We start from the raw sequence: 26846 nt of genomic DNA, 5'->3' as shown, positions 1-26846 counted from the left end.
CGTCACATAGTGGGTGCCGAGGTACTGTGGGGAGGGCGGCAAGGCGTCTATGGAGGGCGGCACAGACGGTGGTAAAGCGTTGTGGGGAGGGGCGGCGCATTGAGAGCGGCGGGGTTTTGTGGTGAGGGGCGGCACATAGAGGGCGCCGAGGCACCTCGGGGGGGGGGGGCACATATGGTGATAGAGCATTGTGGGGAGTGGCGGCTTATTGAGGGCGGCGGGAAGTTGTGGCGAGGGCAGCACATATGTAGAGAGCGCCGAGGTACTCTGGGGAGGGGCGGCAAGTCATCTGGGGAGGGCGGCACAGCGGCGATAGAGCATTATGCGGAGGGGCGGCACATTGAGGGCGACGGGGTTCTGTGAGGGGCGGCACATAGAGAGCTCCGAGGAACTTGAGGGGGAGTCGGTGCGGGGGGCGGAAGGACATCTGGGAGGGGCGGCGTGTAAAGGGCACGAGTAGTGAGGAGCGGTACGTTGAGGTCAGGCGTATAGTGGACCGAGCAGTGCCGTTTCTTTTGCTTCGTTTTGAAGTCCGCGAGTCCCGCAATTGTAGACTTCCTCTACCGGGGGCGGCATTTCAGCATCCCAAAAATGGGCTGGAATTTCCAGCGTTCCAGCCCGGTGGTTACGCCCATGGGAATTGGGTAAGAGTCGGAGTCGATTTTGGAAGTCAGAGTCGGAGTCACCGAAAATTCATAGACTCCGACCCTGCCTGACGCCTGTCAGGCCCGCAGGCCTGAGTCAGGGCTGCGGAGTCGGAGTAAGAGTCGGATTCGATCGGAGTCCACAGTTTACTGTTTACCCGTAGTCGGTGACGGTGTCGGAGCTAATTTTAGGAAGGTGGAGTCTGAGACTGAGTCGGAGTCACCAAAGTCCCATCATCAACTCCGCAGCCCTGGCACTCACGCACATCGCTGGACGCTGATTGTTTTGGTCACAAGATCTGGTCATAAGATTACTAAACTAATCAAAATGATTTGTGATTTATCACTGTGTTTTGTCACCAAACGACGCGCTGAAGCCGCTGAAGCCACTACACACGCGGTCAGAGATTCAAAGGTGCAAAAAATCCTTTCTCTTCCGCTAGCCAATTCGCATATGGAAGCACTGTTTTGAGACAGCACTAGCGCAGATAGGACATTCATTTGTGTCGTCTTTTTTTCTGGCAATGGTGATGGTGTCAGATCAAGCAAGAATATCTATGGGTCAAGATAGCAAAAAGAATATATATATATATATATATATATATATATATATATATATATATATATATATATATATATATATATATATATATAATGCGGTGTTTTTATATACTTTGAATAATGCCGTAATCCTTTGCCTGACCCAAGCCTGACTATCTATAGAAATCTTGAGGCTGACCGCTTGGAACAGCGTGAGCAAGAGCGTGAGAGTTCCGGTTAGCAGTTGATTCACCGGATATGGTGCTTAACCCAAGCCAACCAACCAAGCCGTAATCCCTAGCAAATCCTTAAGTAACCAACAAAAATTAGTAACCAAGCTAGTAACATTTAACAACTTAAAAATTAGAAAAGAATCTGCGACAACCTCATACCTTGGTCATACCTACAAGCATCAGGAGTGATATTGAGGTCAGGTGGCTGTCTCCTTAATCCATTTCAATTTTTGCTGTGATTTCATCTCAGTCTCCAAATACGCAGTACGCGCTAAGTCAGGACACCTCTCGGCTCTCCCTAGTCTTGCTAGTCCGTAACAGCCGGTAGCTGCCACCAAGGCCCTAAAACATAGCCGCCGCTGGCAGCCACATATGAGATATTGATGTACTGCCCTGGCCGCCGCAAAGCTGAAGTGTTGAAGTCAAACGGTGCACAAGTTGATAAGGTTATGACTTACGAGGCATAATACATGTAGGATAGGGGGCATAAAAGGTTTTGTATAGCCTTGGCATAGGTAATGTATGCATTTTGTATATTGATGTGCATGTATATGTAGGCAACACAAACATGAACTTATTTATGTTGCAAGGAGAATGATTAATTGTCATGCCTTAGCTTAAAACATTTGGTTCAAACTTCAAGCATTTGGTGACAAATGATAAGTAGGTACTTATGGGTAGGCTGCAGTCTAGACCAAAGCTATAGAGCTAGGAGACCTTTGGCAATTACAAGGGAATATAATAATTTTACTTGTTCCCCTTACAGCAGTTCGAATTGCAATAGCCAGATGTCTCAACAGGCAATATTCACATTACATGTTTTTTTACGTTTTATGGTTCAAATCACAATGAACATACCTTTCTTCAATACACTGACACATTGTCAGTTTTCATGTTGCTTCTAAACAGTTGATGTTTGCACCAATATCAATGTTTGTCTTCTTCAGACTCCTCCCAAAATCCAACTCATGTTGATGTTGTGATGAGGGAGGAGAACATTGGCAGTGATTGTTGGATCAGCAGAAGCTTGGAGGAGTGAGGGAATTTTTATGAGAACTGGTTAGAGGGACTGAGTGGAAGTCAAAGGATTTGCAGGAACTGGGGAAGTCCAAAGGCAGCCTTCAGGAAATAAATTCAATGTTGTTTGTCTGATCAAAATTTGTTTGTAAGTTGCATAGGGGATTAAGATGCCAATGGGTTTCAGCTTTCATTGTATTTCTTTCTATTAGTCTTGACATATGTAGTAGACAGTGACGTCTTCCATGTTACTACCAAATATTATTTTGATGGTGTTTTTGCCAACATTTTCAGCACAAAATGTTGATCAGAGGGCTGTTCACGGACACCGCAAACTGCTGAGTGCGGTGTATGTGGTGCCGGTGTGTGCAGCAGGCGTGGGGGTAGGGGATGGGTAGGTGGTTATGACGTCACGGCTGCGTGCGGTGGACGGTCCCCTGTGGCCGGTCCGGACCGGCAACAGCGGTCGCTGTGTGCGGTGACGGAAGGCTGACGTAGGGACGCGGTGGCACACAGGGTCCGTGAACAGCCCTCTGCTGTTAACCTTTCAGATGATGGAGCCACTTCTTTTGATTGGAGGAGCTTTTGTCAGACTTTATTTGATGCACAATGACTTCTTCAAGAATCTTTGTGATGGCACAATATTTTCCACTCCAGTGTCATCATGGAAGAGAGGTGAGATTAGGACAATACTTTGACGATTTTTTAAGGTTGTTGATTGATTTCAGATGCAAACTAAAATATTTGTGAATTAGATTATAGAATAAATTGTATTGCTGCATTCTATTTGTAATTTGAAAGGCTTTTGAACATGTTAAAGGAGTGCCAGAAGAGGTTATCTACCTCACTTAATCTAACTTAACATCTACCGAGCACCAACATCTAACCTCAAGCATAAGCTACCAGTACTTTGACCAAAGAATAATCAATGAAGCATGTCAGAAAACAGGTACTTATTTGATTTCCTGTATCTGCAGGACTGTTCTTCATGAACTGAAGTTGAAATGTATTTCTTCTTTCAGTGACTGAGGGATCATACCTGATGGGACAGGATATATCCCCCTACGAAGGTGACATGGTCCATGAGCCACCATTAACCTTACTACTGTACAACCTCCTTCTGCAAAACTTTGCTGGCATTGTACCTGCCTTCTTCATCTTGGTAGATCTACTGACGGCTCACATTCTCAAGAGGACAGCTGACAAATTTGTTCAGAAACAGGTAAGCTCATGCTCTGTCATGTAAAAAGGAAAAACATGTTTTACTCATCTTCCTTATGATTCCTTATCTTTTCTTACTATACTGATTGCAACATAATTGTCAGTGAATGCTGTTCTCACCTATGTTCTGTATGATATGTGTCAAGGCTCAATGTACTTGAAAAAATGTGTAGCTATTCTTAACACCATAATACTCTTTGTTCAGTATAATTTCATTCCACCACAAACCCCAATCTTGAAGAGCACACATGCAAAAATCAAATCACATTCACCTACACACTGACAGTGTGACATATCCATGGTGAAATGACTGTCATGTCCCTGTTACAGGAGAAGCCAGCTGTCCGTTCCGGCGCCGCTCCACCCTCCTCTCCGTCCCCCGTGCCGCTGATCGTGACCGCTGTGTACCTGTTCAACCCGTGCACGGCGGTGAGCTGCGCTGCGCTCAGTACGGCAGGACTCCACCAGCTACCGCTGGCGCTAGTCTTCTACGCGGCCGTTACGGGTCAGTGGGCGGGAGGGACGAGTCCGGTCAGGTAAGGGCAGGGGAGGGGCAAGGGTCCGGTCAGTGAGGGTCAGGGACTTGGTGAGAAACGGGATCTGAGTCAGTGGAAGACAGGTCGAGAGGGATAGGGTACAGTCAGTGGAGGGGCGGGGGAGAAACAGATCCAGTCAATGGAGGACTTGGGGGACCACAGGGGAGCTGGGACGAGGGGAGATGGCGGGGCGAACGGGGCTAACGGACGTGTGGAATGTTTACTGACATCCGACGAATGTCCTTGAATGTTTTTGGAGTTTGGGAATTCTCAGTATTCCAAAGATCATAATAAAATTTATGCTCCTAACCGAAAGCGGTTTAAATAGAGCAAGTCTGCCAGTCGGTGTGAAATAGCATCGAGACGTTATCACCCATGCGGTTGACTGTTGACCGTGTTGACTGTGTTCACAACGAAATTATGTGTCGTTTGCCGACGTGACCCGTCGCCCGCCCGGCGCCCCAGAGCGCTGGTGGCTGTGCCTGTGCAGTCTGTCGGTCAGCTGCTACCTGGACCTGTACCCGGTGGTGCTGCTGGCGCCGCTGCTGGCAGCCGTCGGCGCCGCCGGCCGCAGCCGCCTGCTGGCCGCCCTGCTGGCCGCTGGCTGCTGGGCCGGCCTGCTGCTGCTCTCGGCCCACGCTCTGGGCGACTGGAGCTTCCTCCGGTCCACCTACGGCTTCATGTACGTACAGCTGCCGCCGGGAGATCGTGGAGAGGATATGGGGGGGGGGAGGGGTTGAAAGTTCAGACTTTCGACTCGTCTTGCTTATGTTGGTTAATGTGCACACTGCACCAACTTAGAGATTCATGCCCGTGGATTAGTTTCATGATCGTGTTTCAATATGTCCGTGACGCTATGGACGGCTCCCCCGACAGCCTGTGGACGTGGGACCTGTCGCCGAACGTTGGCCTCTTCTGGTACTTCTTCACCGAGATGTTTCAGCACTTTGAGTCGCTCTTCATTGCCACATTCCAAATCAACGCGTTCATATACGCGGTGCCTCTGACATTACGGTAGGTGCTCTCGATCCTCGGACTTTAAAAGTGAGGTTTCATATTGTGGTTCAATTTGTTATATGTACGTCGATGCCGCTGATTTATAAACGTAACGGTAACAGCTATTCATTCAAGCATAGTTGAATGAAGTAGGTATCAACAAGTTAATGGAAGAATATGTATGCTGTGATACCCGGTAGGTAGTTACCTTACCTGCACCCCCGCCCCCTCCAGGTTCCGCGGTCAGCCCGTGCTGGTCATGTTCGCCCTGCTCGTGCTCATGGTGACGTTCAAGTCGTACCCGAGTGTAGCCGAGGCCGGCCTCTACCTGGCCCTGCTGCCGCTCTGGCGGCCCCTGGCGCCGCATGCGCGCTACGGCTTCGTCGTCACCTGTTTCTATGCGTCTGTGATGGTGCTGGCGCCCGTCATGTGGACCCTGTGGATCCACGCGGGCTCAGCCAACGCCAACTTCTTCTTCGCCGTCACACTGGCCTACAACGCGGCGCAGGTGAGCCGAAAGTGGCGCAACTGAGAGGGAGGGCGATGTGACGCCGAGGTCTGGTGACTGGACGTGTTGGAGAGTGGTTTATCATTTATTTTTTGATAGATCAGCCTGGGGTGGCCGATGTGGAAATGATCGAAGGCTTTTTTCATCCTGCTTTTCTGTAGTCTCCATGCCTCCTCCACTTTCATGCCTTCAAATGACAGTCGATCTTGTGATACCTAACGTTTTACCTGGTATCGGTACTGTTGTCAGTTTTAGATAGGGATGGAATTGAATGGTTCTGGTGACCGTTGGGCCACCTTTTCTGTTTATATGCTCGCTGTTGCCATTCAAACCACCAAACCCCAAAGTAAAACTCGTTCGGGTTAGCCCGGTGACTGACGTCCCTCCTCCTCTCGACAGATTTTCCTGGTGACAGATCTGCTGTTCGCTCAGCTGAAGCGGGACCACGTGCTCACCCACGGCACCGCCAAAGAGGTGGAAGGAAAGCCGGCCAAGCTCGTTCTCTGTTGATCTCACGCACACAAATACACAGGGTAGGGCTGTGAGGCGCTCCTGCTGCCCGGTCGGTCGTGGTCGCTGTCCGGTGGGCGAACACAGGAAAACACTGCCTGTGTTCGGCCGGTAGTACCGGCTGCCCAGTCTGTCACTGGTTATATGACCAGTGATGTCATGACCAGTGGCCACCATGAGTGATGTCAGGGCCCTGTTTCACCGGTGATAGCAGCACGCTGCTATTACACGTGTCAAATTGGGTTTCCATGGAAACATCAACAAACAATGACGCCGTCAATCTGTGTGATGTCATCAAATATTGCTGTTAGCATCTTCACGGCCGTGCGATCAAACAAATGTATCAAACGCAATTCAACGAGACAGCATTTCTGTTCCAACCGCAGCTCACCGATTACACGAAACGTCATTAGTGTGACCTCATCACATTACGTCAGCTCGCGCAATTTGATAGTAGCGTGCTGCTATCACCGGTGAAACAGGGCCCAGGACCATTATGGACCAGTGACGTCATGATCAGTGACGTGAGGTCCAGTGAAGTCAGTGAAAAGAGTCATGCACAATGCACCGGGACGCTGTTGATGTCAAACAGCATCAAGTTTTCCTGAAGGGGCCACTGCCTGGTGGTTCCGTTGAAGACTGAAGAGTGCAGCGTGGTTGTGAGTGTGATCCGTGATTTAGTCCAGTCCGCTGCTGCTGACGGGAAGCTGAAGCTGAAGGGCACGTACGGCTAAGCTGAGATTCGGGGGATGCCATAGCTCATTTTCTAGTGAGTCCTGCATATAATTAATTGCGGTACTGCTAGCCAGTGCTATTCTTCAACTGAGATGCCGACGTATCTCGCGAGTCCAGTGAAGCCCATGTCTGGTGCTGCTCCCGGCAGTGTTGCGTGGTCTTTCCGCTGGACGGTTTTGTCAGTTAGTCACTTTGTTTGTTTCAATCATCGCCGTACGATGGTCGCCGCGAACTCCAGTCACGTTTGCCGTATAACTGTCATGTGACGCCACCGTCACGTACTTCAGTCGCCATCGTAACTCCATCATGTCACCATTGTGTCTGTTTGTACGGCCCGGGTAATAAATACCTGTCGCCACAGGCGCTCTCTGTGTATTCCTACCAGCAGATGAATGAGAATCACACACGTTTATTCGTGCATCATCCACCGGCACGGTATTGCACTACATTATTATTGTACATATTACATAAATACAGTTGTCAGTCTACATATTGTCAAATGAATGGCCAGTACCCGGGGCCTGAAAGGTGCGGCGGTCTGAATCGTGACTGATTCCTCGCCAACCCTTGAAACAGTGCAGATCGTCCCCATACCTCCCACCAACACAAACAACATATTTACCGACACTGAAATTCGGTCACTGGCCAGCTGACCACCGCTGAGCTGACTGAGCTTTATCACAATTCTGGGGCCACAACATCCGCCACAACCTGTGGCGCGCAACGGCGCTCTCACAAAAGGTGTCCCTACAAAAATACACCATACACCAGCCCCTCCGTTGCCCGTAAGGACGCATTGCAGCAGTACTACATCAATGCCATGATGTGTGAATGGCAGGCCACGCACCAACCTGTCAGTGAACTTCACGTGCTCGGAGGGAAAACGCGCGCTGAGCCATCGCTGACTGATGAGACTCTGTCTTGTCAGTGTCTCCTGAGAAGGGACTGGCTCAGGCAGTCTGCTGCTGCTTCTTGAGGTTGGAGCTGATCATGTTGAGCACCTCCAGGGCTGCCACCGGGATCTTGGTTCCTGCAACGGTGAATGAAGAGCGGTCAGGAAACGTCACTGGGCTGGCAGGGAACGCTGCACGTCCTCACTGAAGCTGTATCCCATGCGAACTAGCAAGAAGAAACTAGGATAAAAAAAAAAACGGATAATCAGCAACGTCGATCAGGCCTCAGCGTAAGCAGACAGCCACAGAACGTATGTAGTATGTACCGACACGATTGCCCCGATATACGCTGTAACTTTTTCACTCCAGATCATTACCGAACGACCAAGTACCCAATGTCTGACAACAACGTCCTCGGCTAGAGAAGCTCCCACCCGTTTCCCCGCCCCAGCCCCGCCGGGTCTAGCCCAGCCGCACTACCCCGACCATGTCACCAACCCACCCCCGCTCCTCACCGGGGCCGAAGACGGCTGCCGCTCCACAATCAAACAGCATCTGATAGTCCTGCGGCGGGATGACGCCTCCGACAATCACCAGGGCGTCCCCGCGGCCGGCCTCCCGCAGCGCTCGTACCAGCGCCGGTACCAGGGTACGGTGGCCGGCTGCCAGGGTCGATACGCCCACCACGTGCACGTCGGCGTCCACCGCCTGCTGCGCCACCTCCTCCGGCGTCTGTGGGAGCAGTGGGAGGGGGAGGTCAGGGGGCGCGTGGATAGGAGCAGACCTAGCAGAAGGAAGATTGAAAATTCGGAGATTGGCAAGCGACTAACGTAGGTATAAATATCCATTAGGTTTCATACAGACCTAGTCTTGTGTTGAAGATTGACAATCGAAAACTTTCTGAGAATTGCAACGGGTCTAGGCTGCATTGCTAGCCAGCCTATCGTCGTTGCCTGGCTAAGAGGGTGAATCCATGAGATCGATCGGAGGTGGGTGCGTTCCACAGTCCGTTCACCAACCTGGAACAGCGGGCCGACGTCCACGTCGAAGCCGAGGTCGGCGAACCCGGTGGCTATGACCTTGGCGCCTCGGTCGTGTCCGTCCTGGCCCATCTTGGCGACCAGGATGCGCGGTCGGCGGCCCTCCTCCTCGGCAAACTCCTCCACCTAAGGCACACCGGTCAGGTCAGCCGGTCTGATTGTAGCGGGGAAGACTGAATTTGACCCTAGCTGCCCGCCATAAAACTGCAATTTAAATTTGTAGGCAACGTTGCCTACCCTTGTTACAACGCTTGGACGGAAAAAAGCGTATGCTACAAAATATATCGATTGCATTGACTTGCGAGTGTGGTACATAGTTATCAACTTATTCGTGCCATCGGTTATTGCTAAGATTGAGAAGAGGAAAGTGAAACATTGACCAACTTGAATCGGTGAGGGTAAAACTAGAGAGCCTGAACAGCGGAGCCGGGGACGTAAATATGTAGAGCACATAGCACAGCATGGACCACACGTCCATCACCGACCTTCTGCATGACCTTCTGCAGGCCCTCCGTGTCGGCGTACTCGGACTTGTACGCGCCCGAGACGAACTTATCGGTGGCCACGTGACGTCCAAACACCTCCTCCATGGCCTGGGTGATCTCACCGACGGTGGCGCGCGCCCGCGCTGCCGCCACCTGGCAGAAAAATACAGCACACACGGGTTATGCGCGGTTCACGAGATATAAGTTCGAGAACACTACAAAGCAGTTATACATAGAACGCGGTGCACGTCAGGACGCGGGTAACAGACAGTACAAATAGAAAGAACGCCGATAGCAGGCTCAGTTGAGCAGCCAGGTTTGGATCGGAAGTCGTTTTCGTTGTATCACAACGGGCATCATTAGGATGGAAATTAGACAATTTTATTTATCAATTTAAATTAGACTATCAACCTTACGGATTTGCCGTTTCTACGCATCTCCCTACCTCACTGCCATCCAGACATTCTTCAGTTTCTTTTTTTCCAACTAACGATCTTGCCCCTCCCCACTCCTACTTACTCATACAACTCGCGAACCCCTTGACCCTTTTTCAGTTCACGTCCTTTCCCATCCCCTCTCCCAACTCACGGCCATCTGCAGCAGGTTGCCCTGCCCGGTCCTGGCCACCTCAGTGACGGCCGCCAGCGCCTCTTTGACAGCCGCCGGGTCCCTGGAGGCCCGCAGTCGTTCCAGCTTGTCACACTGGGCGCGGTACACCTGCTGATTGTCGATCATCAGCACGTCCAGCGGCTCCTCCTTCTCCAGACGGTACTTGTTGACGCCCACAATCACCTCTGGTGAAGGAGAGAGCGGGCCGTTTGGTCAGTGGGGATTTACGACGACCGGCACGACGACGGGCGTGTAAATTAGTTTCATAACTTCAGCCGTGCAATTAATCCCGAAAAAAATATACCCAGTCAACACACTCTACTAATATTTACCCCTAGTCCACTTATCCGTTCCCACTCCGCTGTTCCGTTCTTACCGTCCACTGTTCTATCCTCCACCACAGTCCACACCAGCATCACTGTGTTTCCAGTCAACCACGACCCATCTTCATCTTGGGTCGTGTTTACTGTTTACCCACCTGTGCCGGAGTCAATGGCGGCCTGTTTCCTGGCAGCACACTCCTCGATTTTGAGCTTGGGCCAGCCGGAGGCGACCGCCTCTGCCATGCCACCCATCTCCTCCACCTGGTCAATGACCTCGCGGCCGGCCCGGTACATCTCGTCTGTGAGCGCCTCCATGGCGTACGAGCCGGCCCACGGGTCGATCACCTGGTGACGGCGAGGGGCATAGTCAGGGTCGCTGATCATGATGATCATGATGATGACCATGACAATCATCATATAAGAGAGATAGTCAGAGACAGACTCCGGATTGGGTGTCGGGAATGAGGCAAAGTAAGAGGGAGGAAAAAGGCAGACTAATTGGCAAAGATGGTTCCCGCCTCCCCTAGCCCACCTTGGGTATGTCTGTTTACCCCGGTCTTCTTTAGTCTACCTTGGACAAGACAAGGCCCTACCTGGGGTATGCCCATCTACTCCCATCTCCACTATCCCACCTTGCGTTTGCCCGTATCCCCCGGTCTCCCCTGACCCACCTTGGGTATGCCCGTCTCCTCCTGAAGAATGATCTGGGTGTTGCGCGCGATCCTGGCCGAGAACACGGACGGCAGGGCCAGCGCCTCGTCGAAGGAGTTGGTGTGCAGCGACTGCGTGCCGCCGAAGACCGCCGCCATCGCCTCCACCGTCGTGCGGATGATGTTGTTGTACGGGTCCTGTGCGAGACGCCGGGAGACTCGTGATGAAGACACGAAGCAGATAGCGGACTATGCAGTGAGACGGGTGATGAAGGAACGAAGCACAAGGACGGATGGCCAAACTCTTCAGGAAATATGCAGAATATGACAAGCTTTTCGGCTTCCACAAGGCGATAGTCAGGTTGGTGATAAAACAAAGACAGCTTAGTCAAAAGGACAAAGAAAAGCTTTGCAATGTCCTACATCTCTTCACCTGCATATGCTTATTTGCGTATTTAATACTGAATAGTGAGCTGCAGAGAACACTCCATAGAGTCAGCTACCAGTGAGCCGAACCTGGCGTGTGACCTGTAATTGACCTAGCGTCTGAACCTGACGTCCGACTGACCTGTTCGGTGAGAGACCACCCGGAGGTCTGTGAGTGGGTTCGCAGCATCATGGACTTGTCGTTTTTCGGGTTGAACTTTTCCTTCATCAGAGTGGCCCAGAGACGGCGGGCGGCTCGCATCTTGGCTATCTCCTGCGATAGATACCACGGCCGTCAGACAAGATAGAATGATATGCTTATCAAGTAATGGCAAGCATCCACAGAGAAGGTACTAGTAAGTGAAAATCACGAAACGGTCAATTCGTTGTTCACCGGTATCTACTTCTACATTTCTAATTGCTCACGTCATTTCAGCTATCCACTGGCAGCAGCCAGATGGATTATAGCTCGTTTTTCTAAAGTTTGCCCCTCACTGTAAACGTCTTTTTGAACATAGCACGAGAATTGCCAGCTGAATTACTGAGAAAACTGGTTGGCGCACATTGATTTGACCAGATTTCACAGACGATCAATTTGATCAAATTTCTCTACTATTTCACAGATTCTTAGCTCGTATTTGCCAATACCTACAGCCCCACAGGGATAGACGACTTCTCAGGAATTATGTCTGAAATAATAAATAAATTGCACGGCGCTTAACATAACGTTAAATCGTCGGTGTTCAAAAGTTATTTTTGAAAATATTATTCATATCTACAATGCAATGTGCGCTAACCAGTTTTCTCAGTAATTCAGCTAGCAATTCTCGTGCTGTGTTCAAAAAGACGTTTACAGTGAGGGGCAAACTTAAGAAAAACGAACTATAACAAACCCGTCATACTTTGTGCACTCAGATAGTTCGCCACCTAGATGAGGTAGCCCAGATGACTCACCATGTAGAAGTTCATGCCGATACCCCAGAAGAAGGAGAGCCTCGGCGCGAATGCGTCAATGTCCAGCCCGGCCTTCAGACCGGTGCGGCAGTACTCCAGGCCGTCGGCCAGCGTAAAGGCCATCTCGTACACCGGGCTGGCGCCTGCCTCCTATTGAGCGAGCCGAGAAACACAGGGGATGTCACAGCACAGAATATACAATGGCTACTCAAAATATAACAATCAGACTATGACTTGTGAGTAATGATGCTAGCAAAACAGCGATTATTTGATTTGTTGACTGGACGCCTTTGGGTAATCACATTTTGTTTCTGCCAAGAACAATTATGGTATGTTTGTTCAGAACTCATGTGTCTGATTCATGAAATAGGTAATATATAGCGCATGCGATAAAGGACGTCATACCTGCATGTGGTAGCCCGAAACGGAGATGGAGTTGAACTTGGGCATGTTCTCGGCAGTGTAGGCGAAAATGTCTCCAATGATCTTCATTGAAGGAGCTGGAGGGTAGATGTATGTGTTGCGAACCATAAACTCCTTCAGAATGTCGTTCTGAATCGTTCCAGATAGTTGCTTTGTGCTAACACCCTGAAAACGATATGCATTCAGCAAGCGATACTTGTATATGCAATTATGCATTAGGCAAACAAATCAACGTGCAGGAAACGTGCTTGTTTTATGATACCGTCGTGCAGGTTAACACTCCGAAAGTTCGATAAGAATGATAAAAAGTGATCAGCGAAGCAATCGAAAGTCTAACTTTGTTCTCAAGTCTAAGTTTGTTTGGAAGCTACATCAATCAGCAAAGAATGATGTTCAAGACTCGAGTAAAATTATCTTTATTCATCTCAGAAGATCGTTCCGCTGTACCTGTTCCTCGCCGGTGACGATAAACATGGCCATGATGGGGATGACCGCTCCGTTCATGGTCATCGAGACGGACATCTTGTCCAGCGGGATGCCGTCGAAGAGCGTCTTCATGTCCTCCACAGAGTCGATGGCCACGCCGGCCATGCCGACGTCGCCGGAGACGCGCGGGTTGTCCGAGTCGTAACTGCAGATCAGCCAGCAGTGTCAGAGGAATTGGACGCATTCCATGCAATCTATCATATTCGTATCATATTACTATGTCCTCAAAACACTAATGAAATAATGAGCTTGCCATGTACAGCCCACCGCTAAAGTAATGTAGGGTTTTACCAATCTCAACGATTGGCTTTGATTGGCGATTGTTTAATGCGGAGTGATCGAAAAGAAGATGTCAATAGCTAAAATTGCAGCTGCAAGGGTGACGATACATACAAGCTACATTCAAAGTTTCATTGTAGTCTGGCTAATCGTTCCTAAGCTTCAGAAGCAGAACATACCCATGACTGAAACCCCACATTACTTCTGCTGTGGACTGTACCAGCCAGATAACTAAAAGAGCACCGATGCATTTTGCAATTCAATGATGCTGCGTGTATGACTGACCTGACCCAACATCGCTATCCATGTAAAACACATTCTTTTCTATTAAAAATACATCCACGAGCACGTAAACAAAGACCAACAATATGAATGAACTACATTCGCCCCTCTTGTAACAATTAACTCATAGCAGTGACCCAACAGACCGTAGCATTACCCAAAGTTCTGGGATGGTCGCATTTCCCATCGTACCCGCAGTGTGTCGCCAGATCGAAGGCCACGCTGAGTCCCTGCTGTCCGGCCTTGATGTTTTGCCGGTAGAACTTGTTGCTCTCCTCGACCGTGGAGAAGCCGGCGTACTGGCGAATGGTCCACGGCCGCTGGGCGTACATTGTGGGGTACGGACCGCGCGTGAACGGAAACTGACCCGGCAGCTCGGCGGAAACACTGCCAACACATGTCGAGCGGGAGCAGGCGGCAAATGGAACGGTCAGCTTACGCACCTCTTGGTGCTGGAAATGGTAATGGCAATGGTGGCGAGATTATGATGGCTTGTAAGGGGTATTTGGCCATGCCCGGTTATCTAAAAAAAAAGTTACTAAGACGCAGGAAAAGCGACGACAGGTAGCTCTCTATGAGCTCTTTCAAAACTAAACAGTTCATGTTCACTCAGGCCTATGCTAAGGTCGCTGAAGCTCGCCAAAGGTAGAATTTAATGTAAATTTTGTTCGAATTTGATATTTTACCAGTCAGCGTACAAGGCGTAAACCAAAAGAGCTCTACATATAGTGTAGCGGAAAAGCGCATCCGATTTCAAAACTCTCTCGCTACATGCCCACAGGTACGAAACCTACGAAAAAGCAGATTTTGTTGAAACATAAACAATTATTCTGCAATAGCTTTGGTCTCAATCAATGTATATCATTTCTTTTGCCACCACCATGCTTATTTCTTCTAGATGCGTCCATTGAACTATAAGTTAAATTTAAAAGGCCAAAACTGGAATTTTTTCCTCAGGCTAGTCATGACACATGACATGATCAAAAAGGACATATTACATGAATTTGTAACCCTCGCTGGCACAGGCCATTTTGCGTCCTTGGGGGGATTGGTAAGACTCGCGTTTGGGCCTTAACTGAGTTAGAGCCTCACGGAAAAACCATCTTGTAGGTCGTCACGAGATGAAGCCAACGGTACCCAGTTTTAAGGTCATAGGTCAAATGGTGACCTCTGAGGTCAGGTCAATGGCCCAAAAGTCGGGGAAAACGGGGCCTGTTAGAACGTCGTAAAATGTGGCTGTTATGGGGTTTTTCGGGGTGCTGCCCACGAATTTCATGTTAGTTTTGATCGCAGTTGTTGCCTTCATGCATTTTGAACAGGTCGGGTCAGATCAGGTCAGGTCAACCAGTAGGGCCTAGGGGTCCTGCCGGGTATTCGTAGTAGGAGTCAACCGCCTCTGACAGCTTCGTAACATGTTACGAAGGTACCATAACTACTTCGTTAATGTTCAAATGGTTGGTAAGTTCGAATTCAGCTCCAAAAACTAGCCTAGAAACATGTAAAACTCGGAAAGTGAACCGAGGTCAGCAAAGGTCAATGACCTGACCTGACCTTCAGGTGACCTTGACACCCACCCCAATGCATGGGACCAACATCATATCACATGTTTGAACGCTTGAAACCACGAAAAGACTGCAAACGCGCCGCTAATGCGAGCCGACATACGCCGAATCGCGATTCCGGCCAAACATGGTCTCGAAAAGTAGGTCACAGGTGAAAGGTCATTTGGGTCAGGGTCATGAAATTTTCAGGGTAGGTGTAGGCTACTGAAATTTTCGTCGTGATCGGCCGCTTTTTACGCGAGTTATTTGCGAAAAACCTTAGGGGGTTACATCAAGCTCCCCGTACCGGCGAGGGTAAACACATGACACGCGCTTCCATTGCTCTAGCAGGTCTCTTTCAAAAGTTACTGCCAAAAACTGCTGGTGACCTTTGATGACCTAAAACGACCTTCCAAGTAACCACTGGCAATTAGTTGCATCTTTCCCGTTGCCTATGAGTAGAGATGTCACAGCTCTGAAAATTCCATATGGTTTTGATGTGTTCCTTAAACAAGGAGACATTTGTACTTCTTCCCTTGCATAATAATGATGAGGCCACAAATCAGACCTGCCCCTAGGTCACACATATAAAAAAGATGAAATATTAGAATTATTGGTAGTTGGTACTTGGTAGGTACCTACTGATGCCCTAATGTAATTCACTGAGTTACAGGCTTCTAGGAAATACCTACACTGTAGGAGTAACAGGATCACAAAGCTGTTTAGAGGCATGGTTGCTTAACCTGACCTGGTGACCTGACATTGTTCTGAACCTGGGGACAAAATTGTTACACATGATGTAAAATCAATAGAGCTATGCTAAATTTTGTGACAAAGTGACCCAGCTTCCTTAACCCTATTCCTGGCGGGGGGGGGCCTCAGGAGCCCCCCCCCCCCTGAGGTTTTTTGGTTATTTCTCCCAAACGCGTTGAGCTAGGAAGCTCAAATTTTCTGACTTTTCCTAAAAGGCTTCTACGCAACATGTCTGAAAATTTTGAGCTGATCTGACCTCAGGTCAGGTCACCAGAGGCGGTTTGGTGACCCTACCTCAGAAAAGTTTGCAATCACGCCAGAGCTAGAGTTTTTGACCGATCAATTTCTTCTCTTCAGGCTTTAGTTAGGGTACCAGTATGTGCAATTTGTATATCTCGGAATTTTGATATCGGTGACCTAAGGTCAGGTCAGTTTCGCGACCTCCCCATTATAAGTCAATGGGGGAAAAATCAACTCCCTGTTTTTACCACTAAAACGGGTCGGAATGGCCCCATATACCATACATGACTTCATATACGATCAACCTTCACTACCTTGAGGTCTGTTTTGCTGTTGGGCAGCTGTGAGGTCATGTGACGTCATCAAAGGTCACCAAAGGTTTTTGGCCAATAACTCCGTACAGGAACAAGATACAGACGCGTGGATGGTCTCATTGTGTTCAGCTCGTCAAGACGCATCGAATGATATACATGATGACCTCGAGGTCACGTGACCTGAGGTCAACCTTTGACCTTGACCTTGCGAGGTCAACATATATATCATTCGATGCGGATTGACGAGAGGGTCACGATGATGCCCTTAGTTTGTTCCTATCTTGACTAATTCGAAAGTTATTCGAGAAAAACTCTCTCCATATCTAGCGCCGCCATTTTGACTTTTTCGACCCCTGTGACGTCATCTTTGACCTGACCTGAAAATGACCTTAGTAAAAATTGTAGATCTTGACCGTGCGTATCCGATGCCGTTTACCGTTTGTCGCTATCTTGCTTCGTTCTCGAGATCTCAGGGGGGGCCGAATCGGCCCCCCCCCCCGCCAGTTTCTTGTCCCGGCGGAGCCCGCCAGGAATAGGGTTAACACATGCAAAAACTGAGTGGTCAAATATTGACCCCTTCCCCATCAGAGCAAAAGGTGTTGTTGTCTTCATTACAAGTTTGGGACAAAACTTGGCCAGGTATTTATCCCATTTTCAGAATTATCCAGCATAGCCTTATCTTTTGAAAAATATTGCCAGATGACTTTGACAGAATAATCTATTCAAATGCTTCACTTCCCCAAAATGAATTATTCTAAAACAAAATAAACACATAAAACTTACTTTTCCACATCCTTTGCAGTATAAATTGGCTTCACTTCTATGCCATCTGATGTTCTCCAGACAAGCTTCTTCAGGACCTCTTCAGATTTAAGCTGTTTTGTTGCAAGCTTAGCCCATTCTGGGTCCAACCCTGTAGTTGAGTGTTTATGCCTCACCAGTTTCAGCCGGTTCAACTGTGAAAAATCATTAACATTCTCGTAATCAATAATGGTCGCCCTCATCGGATCTGTGAATGCAGTTCCAGTACCTACTTTGATCACTAGGTAAATCATGTGTGTACTTCAAAAGTTCAGCCTGACAAAGGGTAAGACAATTGTTTATTTACCAATTACTGAAAATCTCCAAACAATTAACATGCATTGCACTAGAAAATCAATATTGTTTAACAGTGTCAATGTAGGCAGCTAACTAACAATAATTTTGTTAGTTGATTTTTCTTGGCTATTGAATAACGCATGTCATGCTTGACTACTGGCGTCGTTTTAGCAATAATGGCTATGTTTATAATAACAAAACAAGCAAACGGTAAACAAAAACTTACAAGGCGAGGCAGTCTGGACACACTCTGAAAGTACATTTTCGTATGTTCTCAATGCCGCTGAAATATCTTGACTTTTACACTTTCTTAATTACTAATCAAGTCTTATTTCAGGAAAAAATAATTCATAATAATCCACCTCAAATTGAAATAACCGAATAAGTCCAGGGGGGCGACACGGCTATTCGCGCAATGTATTCATTTATGGGCCGCGCGGGGCCTCGCGATGACGCGGCTGGAGGCAACTGCTCAGCGCGCTAGGATACTTCTGGCGGGGCCGGGCGATGAACGGTGTGCAATGAATGGGTTATGGTCGGGCAGACAGAGATGAGGCATTGAATTTGAATTGACATCAGCAATCGGGTGGGGATTGGGGAAGGAGAACGTTTCTAATCGAGCTTGGGATGGGGAAAGCCGAAAATATCACGATCGGCTCATAGCTCCGACAGGGCCGGGTGCTGTACCATGTGTAGTATATTTAGGCGGGCAGACAGAGATGAGTTATTGGATTTAAATTCACCTTACCATCGGTTTCTGGTGAGGTTTGAAGACGTCTTTAATCAAGCTCGGAGTGGGGCAACGGCCACTGGCGGATCCAGGGGAAGGCATTTGGGGCAAATGTCTTCCCCAACAACCAGGGCAGCGCCCGAAATCGATTTTCGAGAATAAATGAAAACTTCAAAACTTTTCTGAGGAAATGTTGGTTAATCACACCGCAAAGCAGTGCGCAAGGAATCGAAATCCGAGTTTTTTAAATTAATTCCGAGAAACCTTTATGGGGTAAGCCCCCGCAGTGTCCAATACCGCTTCCTGGATCCGCCAGTTGTGAATAAGTCACGGTCGATACCGAGCTTCGGCGGGACCAGGCGCTGTACACGTTGTTCTTTGAATGAAGAGGTGGACAGACACCTAGCCCCACATCCTACTGTTATGCCCGTGCTTCTGTGGGTGAAGCACTAAAGCATCACGGAATCCCAGAGGACCTGCGAGTCGACGAGGTGGCCGCTTTGGCCGCCGGGTACTGCAGCTCCCTGGAGTTGCCTGGGACCGATGGCAAAACAACAGCTCCGGCGGTGCCCCTATGGGCCGTAGTAATTAGTGAATTCCCGTAATGTAAAGATCATATCCTCAATGATCTCCATTACCATTTTATATTCCTAAACAATATGACAGACCAATTATGCTTGCCTACGTTCAGGCATTACCTCTGATGGTCATACGCCCAGTACAACATGTGTTGTCTGTCAAACAACAATCGACGACGGGATCCCTTCTCATCATCTCTTAAGCCATCGGTTGTCAATTCACCCACCCCGTTTCCCTAAAAATAGACGGTCAGATTCGTGTCGCATTGTTCAAAGGACTATTGCTACAAGCGCGTATGGCCTTGTTCAGGTGCGTGCGGCCCGCTGCAGATCCGGGTTATTAATTCAACGACTGACCGGTTAATGTGGGACCGATTCCCTTCTTCCATATCATGATAAAGAGAGTACACGTGCAAGCTTTGTTACATAGAAATAGCCGTCACTTTCCCCACGTGTCGGCACCGTCCACCGACCCGGCGGGTCGGCGGACCGGTCCTTCATTGTGCAACCACCCTGCATATAACGCACAGGCACTGGCGAATCAGAATCAGAACCAGAGTTGCAATACAAGTCTCGGCCCGCTCAGTCGTCTCTCCTTCCGCGCCTCCGCGACAATGGTGGCAGCGGCGGTCGAGGGGACTTGTGCCCCTCACCACGGACCCCAGCCTCTACATCTGCTCTGACATCGCAGACTGGTTAGTCCGTGCTCCGTGACAGTGTATCGCCCCTACGTCGCGTCATCGACTAGGGAGCTGATCATCCTGGACTCGTCATCGTCCAGCAGCACCGTCTCCAGTGAGTAGCTCTGCCCAGCAAGACTATCTGCCCTGCGGCAAGGTCATCAGCTACCCTGGACTACTACGGAGCCCGCCGACAGCGCACGGCTCATCAGCCCGCGCCGTCCTCCTCAGCATCATCGAGTGATGGACACCACCTCGCTGAAGGACTCAAGCTCGGAGGAGAGAAGATAAAACAAAAACTTCAACGCTAAATTCAAGACAAATTGGCACCGAAATCAAGAAAATTCACCCATTATGAACTTTTGCTGTATTTTCGTCAAAAAGTGACAGTGAAATTGTGCTGTGAAATTTGTTTTAACTTCGATGTGTTTCAAAAACCGTACTGTTTCATTATCCGTTTTCGTCAGTGTTCTGTCGTTTGTTGTGCTTCATTGTGGTTGCTCACCCCAAAATTTACGGAGAAATTGCAAGTGCATTTAATTTTTGCCTGCACTTTGCCGTGTCATTTTGACACTAGTAAACGTAAAAAGAGCCTGCTCTCAACGGTATGAACATTCAAATACGTTAATCGTGGTCAATTCACTGAAATTATATTGTATTGATATTCGGCCAGAGATGCCGAGGGCCATGGAGATGCCCAGGGACGGTCCCCGCCAAGAGTGCGGAGGGATCGCCCGGTAGTAGGTGTAATTGTCACGAAACTTACTTATCTGTTCATACCATTTTGTGATACGCTCATATGAACATTTCTTTCTCCGTCAGCTAAACGTTTCCTCTCTTTGTTATGATCGCTTCGGTTCCCTACGCTTCCCTGGGGGAGGGAAGATAATGTGGGACCGATTCCCTTCTTCCATATCATGATAAAGAGAGTACACGTGCAAGCTTTGTTACATAGAAATAGCCGTCACTTTCCCCACGTGTCGGCACCGTCCACCGACCCGGCGGGTCGGCGGACCGGTCCTTCATTGTGCAACCACCCTGCATATAACGCACAGGCACTGGCGAATCAGAATCAGAACCAGAGTTGCAATACAAGTCTCGGCCCGCTCAGTCGTCTCTCCTTCCGCGCCTCCGCGACATTCGGCCTGGGTCCTTACGACCCCTCTAAATTCGCCAGAAACGGGATCGGATCGCCGTTATTGCACCAGTCTTAGTGTCTTAAATACTATGACAGGCGACAGCTTCGACCACGGACGTCGGACGGGGTGATCGTTCCACGAATGTACGCACCATCCAGGCCTAGGATGCATCGAGGTTTAAAAGGATGCAGTCTGTAGATCAATCAACAAACAATGGTGGTATGCAACCACTTTAAAATATCTCCCTGGCTCCCGCAACGTTCCAACGCCCCTCCGTTATGCATTCGCCCTGTGTGTCCGCCGAGCCGGCTTGCCTCCAATGACGTCATCGGCCGGCCGGCGGCGTTCAAGGTCAAACGGCTGGTGTCCTTACCTGGAGTTCTATAGCCTTGAATAAGTCGCCGTGCAGTCCTTTTGGCATTAGTAAATGGGGTGCTTAATGAAAGACGAACACAATATTTTTTGGAACAAAAGCGTCAGATATGGTCTTTTTGTGTGCTACCAAATCAAGTTTTTTCGCTCATTATTTCTTTGCGCCGAGCTGGAGTTTCCTACCTACGCTACGGCTACGGAGTTCGCCTCATTACAATAAATGGGGCTAAAACTAAACAAATATGACTATATCAAGCCCAAATCAGCCATTCAAATGACCCCTCCATTTGAGCGTGAAGGATTTCCTCTGATGACGTCACCACGGCGCCTTTATTTCCCTAGTGAACCAGCCTGAGTCAAGGCCTCCTCTAACATACCCACTGGGTGGGCAAATGCCTACCCAGTCACCACAATTGCCCACCCAGTGGCGTCGATTTGCCCACCCAGAAGCAAATGCAAAAATAAAGGTCCGGCCAGACGTCCGGTAGGAACTACCACTTCGGTTTCCCGGGAAAAAAAAAACTTGCTAGCAGCCAGTGCCCCAGCCCCCAATCACTGCAGTGCAGGTTATTTTTTACAATGGATGCATCTGAATGCAGGGGCGGTAGCAGACTTGGCGTTTGGGGGTGGGGGCAACTTGGTAACTTTGTCAGCTCTCGGAGGTGCTAGCTTAACCCGCGCCCTGCTGGGGGTCCTGGATTTCCACGCCCTGCTGGGGGGGGGGGGTGTTTGAACACCCCCCCTTGTAACTCGGCTCCTGCAGCCGATTCGCGTTGGCTCACTAAGGCCCTAGTGACACTTGATTTCAAGTGTCACTAGACGATTTCGGTTTGCGCTGAGCCACTAGCCGATTGGTGTAAAATGCCGCTTAGTGTCACTACCATCAAGTGTCACTTGGCCGCCTAGTCTTACTAGCTTCCTAGTGCGCCATCTCGAATCGGCCCCAGGGCCACGTAGCGATACGCGGAAGGCGGCGTTCGAAAGAGCGTAAAAAATAATGACGAAATCACTTCGGTCAATTTTTTGGTCAGGTCAAAGGTCAGGTCACCAGAGGTCATTGAAGGCAAAATTTCGCCGATTTCCAGATCGAATGTCGAAAATTTCCAAGAAGCCAACGCATAACTCGGGAACCAATAGAGCTGCAGCGCCGCGGAAAAGCGCATTCGATAGCCCTATTAACGCCCTTTCTGAGTAATTCTCTCAGATTTGACCTAACGTCAACGGTTTTGCCTGCAGGGGGCAAAAACTGCAAAAATAGCCGATTTTTTCGAAAACAGTTTTTCTGCAATAACTTTTGACTCAAGCCTTGTACGAGCTTACTTTTACCGGCATCGTGTTCCTCTTGTCAAGACGCATCGAATGAACTATAACTTGACCTTGAAAGGTCAACTTGAAAATTTGACCTCAGGTCAAGGTCATGACCTGACCGGAAAGGGTCATGTTGCATATCAGTCGATCCGTATCGTCGAGCTGAACACATCTAAGGCGTTTTCATCGCTCTAGCATGCCTCTATCAAAAGTTATTTGCGAAAAACTGATAGATACCATTCGTGACCTAAGATGACCTCAGGGCATAAACAAGGGTCACGGACACCATTTTCAAGTTCAGTGTGTCTAAACCACTTGTAATTCGGTGTTTGGGAGTGTTTATAATGTCTTTCATCCAAAAGAAGCGCATTTCAATTTTCTCCCATTGACTTATAATGGGGAGGTCGCAAAATTGACCTGACCTTAGGTCATCGATATCAAAATTCTGAGATATACATTTTGTACATGCTATTGCTCTAAGCAATCGCTGAAAGTTTCAAAGCGATCGGTCACTCGGTGTAGCTATGACAGACATTGAAAGTTTTTATGAGGTGAGGTCACTTCAAGTGACCTGGTGACCTGACCTTGAATGACCTTGGTCTGAAATTTTCACAACATGTGTAGAATTGATGTGTGATAAGGTATACCAAAAACGGCGGCGCTCCGCGCCGCCGTTTTTGAGATATTCGCGAAAAACCACAAGGGGGGGTGTTCAAACACCCCCCCCCCAGCAGGGCGCGGGTTAAGGGGCCCATGGCCATAGCGGCCTCAAAGGCCCGAATGGAACCCCAGAGGCCGATGTGGGCTCTCAGAGGCCAGTGCGTGACGCCTAAGGGTGTAAGCCATGGGTCCCCAGCCACACAACAAAATAGGGCCATCAGAGACCTTATAGGCTGATTGGGGACTAAATAGGGCCTCAATTTGGAGCCATCAGAGGTTAATGTGGGCCTCAGACGTCAGTGTGAGGCCCTTATAAGACTGACATTGGTCCTCAGAGACCGGCATCGATCCTTCAGAAGCCAGTACGGGGCCCTCAGAGGCACAAAAGGGTCAGTCTTGGATCTCAGAGGCAGAAAATGGGCCATCAGAAACCGGTGTGGGACCTTTAAAGGTCGGTTTGTGCCCTCAGAGGCCAGTTTAAGGCCCTCAGAGACCAGTACAGGGCCTGAAAATGGCAGTTTGAGGCCATCAGAGGCCGACTTAGGCTCTCAAAGGCTAATGCGGGTCCTTGAGGCAAGGATCAGCGTCCCATCAGCGTCCCATCCACCCTAAAAGACAGGCTTGGGCTGGTGTTGGACCCCAGAGTCCAGAAAAGGCCAAGTTGAGCCCTCAGAGCCGATGCAGGTCCTTAACCCGGCAGTTGCTGGGGTATTTCGCCACCCACCGTTTGCTGGGGGGGGGGAGGGGCGTTAAACGCCCCCAGCCGATAACTCGAGAACCAATAGGCGCAGCGAAACGCACGAGGCGGCAAACGAAAGAACGCGACGAGACGCTTCAGATGAGAACTTTAAAGTTGAATTTTGAGGTCACAGGTCTGGTCAAGGTCAGGTCAAACACCTGAAATCGGACTTTCAGTAGCATGGACTTCAGGACTTCACAATGGGCGCCTCTCGTCATAAACTCTGTCAAAACGGTGCACAATCCATCATATAAGGCCTAAAAGAGTGACAGCTCCATGTAGGGGTCAGTCAAGCATAGGTCAGGGTCAAGGTCAGGTCAACCGGGTAGGCACATATCCCCGAAAATCAAAACTGATATTCGCAGCCTGTGACACATGTTTTATGGGTAATTTGGGGCGTAGAACACGATGGTGACATTCATTTTATCATATGTGTACGTGTTTGGCTCAAAAAGTTCAATTTAAGAAATGCATGTATCATGGTCGTGAAGTAGTCATGAGAAATTGCCAAGATTCAGTTCAAGATTTTGGAAAATGAGGAACGATAATCAATAATCGAAGATAGCCATTTGATTGTTCATGGTATTGTCAGTCTAATGGCGGCATGTCTGTATGTCTATTCTGTGATTTTATATGATTTTTTGAACACATAAAGTTTTTGGTCGAAAACCAAGAAATCATGACGTCACTGAAACCTCGATATCTCAAAAATTTTCCAGCCGATTTTTTTTTTAATTTTGTCACAATAAACGTCAATCAATTCCCTACAGGTACCCAAAATTTGGCGCGCCTGCGGCGCGCCGTTTTTTTGCTATGGCCCAGCGAAAAAAGTTGGGGCGTTGAACGCCCTCCCCCCAGCAACTCGGGGGTAACCCTCGCCCGTATAGGGGGGAGTCGAACGGACACCCCTCGATTTTTTGCGAATAACTCGCGTAAAAAGCGGCCGATCGCGACGAAACATTCAGTACCCTCGCGTTGATCAATTATACACCTACCAGTACCCTGCAAATTTCATGACCCTGACCTTAATGACCTTTGACCTGTGACCTACTTTTTGAGACCATGTTTGGCCGGAATCGCGATTCGGTGTGTCGGCTCGCATTAGCCACGCGTATGCAGTCTTTTCTGGTTTCAAACGTTCAAACATGGGATATGATATTGCTCCCATGCATTAGGGTGGGTGTCAAGGTCACTTGAATTTTAGGTCAGGTCATGTACCTTTGATGACCTCGGTTCACTTTTTCGAGTTTTACATGTTTCTAGGCTATTTTTTTAGCTGAAATCGAATTTAGCAACCATTTGAACATTTACGAAGTATTTTTGGTGCCTTCGTAACATGTTACGAAGCTGTCAGAGGAGGTTGCCATGCCTACTACGAATACCCGGCAAAACCCTTACTGGTTGACCTGACCTGACCTGACCCGACCTGATCTAAATGCATGAAGACATCATCCATGATCATAACTAACATGATATTCGTGATCAGCACCCCGAAAAACCATAGCACCCTTTACGACGTTCTAACAGCCAACGTCCCGATTTTCCCGACTTTTGGGTCCATGACCTGACCTGGAAGGTCAGCCGATGACCTAGGACCTTAACTCTTGCCGGCACAGGGGGGGTCGATGCAACCCCCCTAAGGTTTTTTCGCGAATAACTCGCGTAAAAAGCGGCCGATCGCGATGAAACTTTCAGTACCCTCGCATTGATCAATTTTACACCTACCCTTAAAATTTCATCACCCTGACCCCAATGACCTTTGCCCTGTGACCTCTTTTCCGTGACCATGTTTGGCCGAAATCGCGATTCGGCGTATGTCGGCTCGCATTAGCCGCGCGTTTGCAAGCTTTTCGTGGTTTCAAACGTTCAAACATGTGATTTGATGTTGCTCCCATACATAAGGGTGGGTGTCAAGGTCACCTGAAGGTCAGGTCAGGTCATTGACCTTTGGTGACCTCGGGTGACCTCGGTTCACTTTTTCGAGTTTTTTTTTCATGTTCTAGGCTAGTTTTTTAGCTGAATTCGAATTTAGCAGCCATTTGAACATTTACGCAGTAGTTTTGGTGCCTTCGTAACATGTTACTCAAAACTAACACTATATTCGTGATTAGAGATGCCACAAATTTGCAATTTCATTACCCGCCCCGCCCCGCAGCTACCCCTTGCCCAACCACAACTACCCGCAAGCTGATTTTGGCTGAGCCGAACCTGCCAAAAACCCGCAATTTCAAAAACCTGCTTTTGCAAGAAAAAAATACAGCTGGGTCAATGCTAGAGCTATATAAACCTTACTTGCTTCATTGCTGTGCATAAAAAGACAGCCAATCAAATAGTAAGGACTTGAAATTGTTATGCTAAGTCCTCAGGAAGTGCACACTGTAGTGGAAAATGAATAATGCATCAATACATTTGAAATTCCTTTCTGAAAAGAGTTCAGTAAAATCTTTCTCTCACCTTACCCTTCAGCATTGGCTGAGGATCAAAATTTCACTCTGGCTCCCTCTCAATGTTAGGCTTCTGGAATGATATTGCTATCAAAATGATAGAAAAAGATATGCGATTTCCAGTTAAAAATAAATAGTGACACGGTGAATAATGAGCATCCGGTCGATCTACACATAAAACAAATCATGCAAAATCCGAGCAAAAACCAACTAACCACCAATGAACTACGCATTTCTGAAAACATGCGTCAGAAGCGTCACCAACAGCTGATTGCAAGGAATGTTACAGCGACTAAATTATTGCAGCCGTAGTTAGTGCGAACTTGTTGCGAAAACACCGTTGTACAATGCATATTCATGTGCCATTCTGATCAAATTATTTTACACAACAGCTAAAGTTTTACAATTCAGAGATTAATCACCGGTTAAGAAATAAAGAGACAGCAAGTACTAAATTAAA

General features: G+C 48.6%; 2 protein-coding genes across 5 annotated transcripts; one reads left to right on the top strand and one right to left on the bottom strand.

Moving 5' to 3' along the window:
* The first annotated feature begins 1172 nt into the window (after positions 1–1172).
* LOC122367554 (phosphatidylinositol glycan anchor biosynthesis class U protein-like) lies at positions 1173–7430 on the top strand. Of its 3 annotated transcripts, none has more exons than XM_043340779.1 (9): positions 1173–1205; positions 2986–3109; positions 3457–3656; positions 3986–4160; positions 4657–4873; positions 5068–5205; positions 5422–5695; positions 6095–6384; positions 6679–7430. In XM_043340779.1, exons 2-8 carry the CDS (start codon positions 2986–2988, stop codon positions 6203–6205), a joined length of 1239 nt encoding a protein of 412 aa, XP_043196714.1. In that variant the 5' UTR covers positions 1173–1205; the 3' UTR covers positions 6206–6384; positions 6679–7430. The 3 variants fall into 3 exon arrangements, with proteins under 3 accessions (XP_043196714.1, XP_043196723.1, XP_043196730.1); XM_043340788.1 differs by lacking the exon at positions 1173–1205 and adding an exon at positions 1291–1303 and having other exon boundaries at positions 2951–3109; XM_043340795.1 differs by lacking the exon at positions 1173–1205 and adding an exon at positions 1914–1932.
* Positions 7334–26612, bottom strand: LOC122367544 (methylmalonyl-CoA mutase, mitochondrial-like). Of its 2 annotated transcripts, none has more exons than XM_043340758.1 (14): positions 26397–26612; positions 17422–17594; positions 13983–14177; positions 13191–13374; positions 12726–12908; positions 12321–12470; positions 11509–11640; positions 10962–11138; positions 10446–10635; positions 9947–10152; positions 9359–9511; positions 8853–8999; positions 8349–8565; positions 7334–7970 (listed from the first exon to the last, which is right to left on the bottom strand). In XM_043340758.1, the coding sequence occupies exons 1-14, from the start codon at positions 26409–26411 to the stop codon at positions 7891–7893; spliced, it is 2202 nt and encodes a 733-aa protein (XP_043196693.1). In that variant the 5' UTR covers positions 26412–26612; the 3' UTR covers positions 7334–7890. The 2 variants fall into 2 exon arrangements, with proteins under 2 accessions (XP_043196693.1, XP_043196701.1); XM_043340766.1 differs by lacking the exon at positions 26397–26612 and adding an exon at positions 17963–18167.
* Between the last annotated feature and the right edge of the window lie 234 nt (positions 26613–26846).

Source organism: Amphibalanus amphitrite, unplaced genomic scaffold (genome assembly GCF_019059575.1).
Source record: "Amphibalanus amphitrite isolate SeventyFive unplaced genomic scaffold, NRLGWU_Aamphi_draft 000031F_arrow, whole genome shotgun sequence".
Classification (NCBI taxonomy): Eukaryota; Metazoa; Arthropoda; class Thecostraca; order Balanomorpha; family Balanidae; genus Amphibalanus; species Amphibalanus amphitrite.
Note: the sequence above shows the minus strand (reverse complement) of the source record. Positions and strands in the feature narration are given on the sequence as shown.